Source organism: Amphimedon queenslandica, unplaced genomic scaffold (assembly GCF_000090795.2).
Source record: "Amphimedon queenslandica unplaced genomic scaffold, v1.1 AMPQUscaffold_11476, whole genome shotgun sequence".
NCBI classification, from domain to species: domain Eukaryota; kingdom Metazoa; phylum Porifera; class Demospongiae; order Haplosclerida; family Niphatidae; genus Amphimedon; species Amphimedon queenslandica.
In genome coordinates, this window is record NW_003548282.1 from 1 (window position 1) to 2,094 (window position 2,094).

General features: G+C 35.7%; 1 protein-coding gene across 1 annotated transcript in view; it reads left to right on the plus strand.

The window, feature by feature from the left end:
• Positions 1 to 79: 79 nt before the first annotated feature.
• Positions 80 to 2,094, plus strand: part of LOC100637563 (uncharacterized) — a 5,593-nt gene continuing 3,578 nt past the window's right edge. The window contains exons 1-9 of the mRNA XM_003390926.2: positions 80 to 145; positions 385 to 468; positions 615 to 681; positions 734 to 793; positions 980 to 1,087; positions 1,155 to 1,319; positions 1,371 to 1,469; positions 1,816 to 1,892; positions 1,963 to 2,090. Of these exons, the coding sequence (XP_003390974.2) occupies positions 117 to 145; positions 385 to 468; positions 615 to 681; positions 734 to 793; positions 980 to 1,087; positions 1,155 to 1,319; positions 1,371 to 1,469; positions 1,816 to 1,892; positions 1,963 to 2,090 (817 nt within the window). The 5' untranslated portion in view covers positions 80 to 116. The remainder of the gene's footprint in view (positions 146 to 384; positions 469 to 614; positions 682 to 733; positions 794 to 979; positions 1,088 to 1,154; positions 1,320 to 1,370; positions 1,470 to 1,815; positions 1,893 to 1,962; positions 2,091 to 2,094) is intronic.

The window sequence follows — 2,094 nt, forward strand, 5'->3', positions numbered from 1 at the left end:
TGTATGTTTTTTTCTTGTTACAATAATCATGTTTTGATTCTTGGTTCTTACTCTCCTTTCTGTTTCTGTCTGTCCTTTCTATATTGTTTACTTTAGGGCTGGTTGAGATTAGCATTATGCATCCACTTGATGTAGTCAAGACAAGGTAAATGAAAGAAGACATTATGTCTGAACCTTATCCCACTCCATCTATCCCCTCTATCTATTTTAACAGGAGTCTATAATGAAGAGGGGGTCTTTTACCATCTTCCCCTTCCTTATTATGGACTCCTGATTTTGAATCTCCTCATTCTTTATTTGTCAATTAATTTTTCTCCATCTCTCTCTCTCTCTCTCTCTCTCTCTCTCTCTCTCTCTCTCTCTCCTCTCCCTCTCTCTCCATAGGTTTCAGGTACAGAGAGGTCCTGATGATCCTACTCGCTACAAGTCCTACAGTGACTGTGTCAAGAAAATGATCCGTAATGAAGGGTAAGGGATAAACCACTTTCACTCTCAAACCTTATTCAGATTTCATTTGATATTTGTGTTTATTTTATATTTTGTGTGTACACTGTATAACTTAGACAACACACTTGCCAATTATTTGTAACTGCTTACTTTTGTTGTATTTGTAGTCCATTGTCATTTTATAAAGGGGTCTTACCTCCACTAATGGCCGAGACTCCTAAAAGAGCCACTAAGGTATAATTATGATAATGTTGCTAGTATCTTGCTTTGATGTATTGTTTTTTAGTTTTTTACATTTGAGCAGTATAAGTCTTTGCTTACCAGGAACAGAGATGCAACAGCTATGGTTAGTATTAGTATTAAGATGAACTAGTAACTAGGTTAAGCATTAGAAATATTTTAAGTTCCAGTGGGGTTATGCTTTTGCTGACTGACCACTGGACATTTTGAAAATTTTTGATTTAAGTGATTTCCCTAAATTAAAACTGTTTTGCTGACTGTCTTTCTTTATATTGTATTTCCTTTTCACCAGACCTATATAATAGCTGGTACTGGCTCAGGGATTACCGAAGGCATAATGATCACTCCTTTTGAAAGAGTGAAGATATCACTCCAGTCATTGCGCTCTCACATCAGAGATGTAAGTCCGCAATTTAAACTCTCATTAGTATTATTATTATTATTATTATTGTAAATAATGGTACTAGACTCCAGGGACCTTCTCTCATGCTCGTGTTATCATATCAAAGGATGGTTTTGGTCTCAATGGTCTTTACAAGGAGCTGGGGGCTACAGTATGGAGGCATGGGGTTTGGAATGCAATTTATTTTGGATTCTATCACAATATGAAAGGATTCTTCATTAGCTCAGAAGTACTATTATTATTATTATTATTATTATCACAATTTAAATTTTTTTTGCAGTCTCCATCAATTTCCAAGAGACTTGCTCTTGGTACTATAGCAGGGACTATTGCTAGCACTGCTAATATCCCGTTTGATGTAGCCAAGAGTCGTATCCAAGTATGTATACATGTACATATAATGTGCAGGCAATGTATAGAATAAAGGCCTTTTCACACTAGCAAAAGTAATGCACATTTATCATGTTCACACTAGAGTGGTTTCAAATTAATGTGACTCACTCTCACTTCGCCTCCAGAGGTCGATTGATGTGAAGTGATGCATTGTGATCAATGTAAAGCAATGGCAACAAGAACACAAAATGATGCCAATGTGAAAAGGCCTTAAGACTGAAATGAATGTGGGCCTGTGTCATAAGCATATCAATAAATGAATACTGACTTGTTTTTTTGAGGAGCTATGTTAAATGTAAAGTGTCATCTTGTTTATTTATTAATAATTGCAGGGTCCTCCTCCTAATGGAGATATACTCAAGTATAGAACAACACTTCAGACGATAGGAGTGGTTTTTAAAGAGGAAGGGTATGAAGGACACACACATTCTTCTATCATTGGTTGCATGTGATACTTTTATTTTTCTCCTTTCTTGTAGTTTCTTTGCTTTGTACAAAGGTTTGTTACCAAAGCTAATGAGATTAGGACCAGGTGAGCACATAATCATGATAGTCCATGTTTTTCACATTTTCTTGTACATTTTGATGTCCTTATGCTATATAGGAAGTTT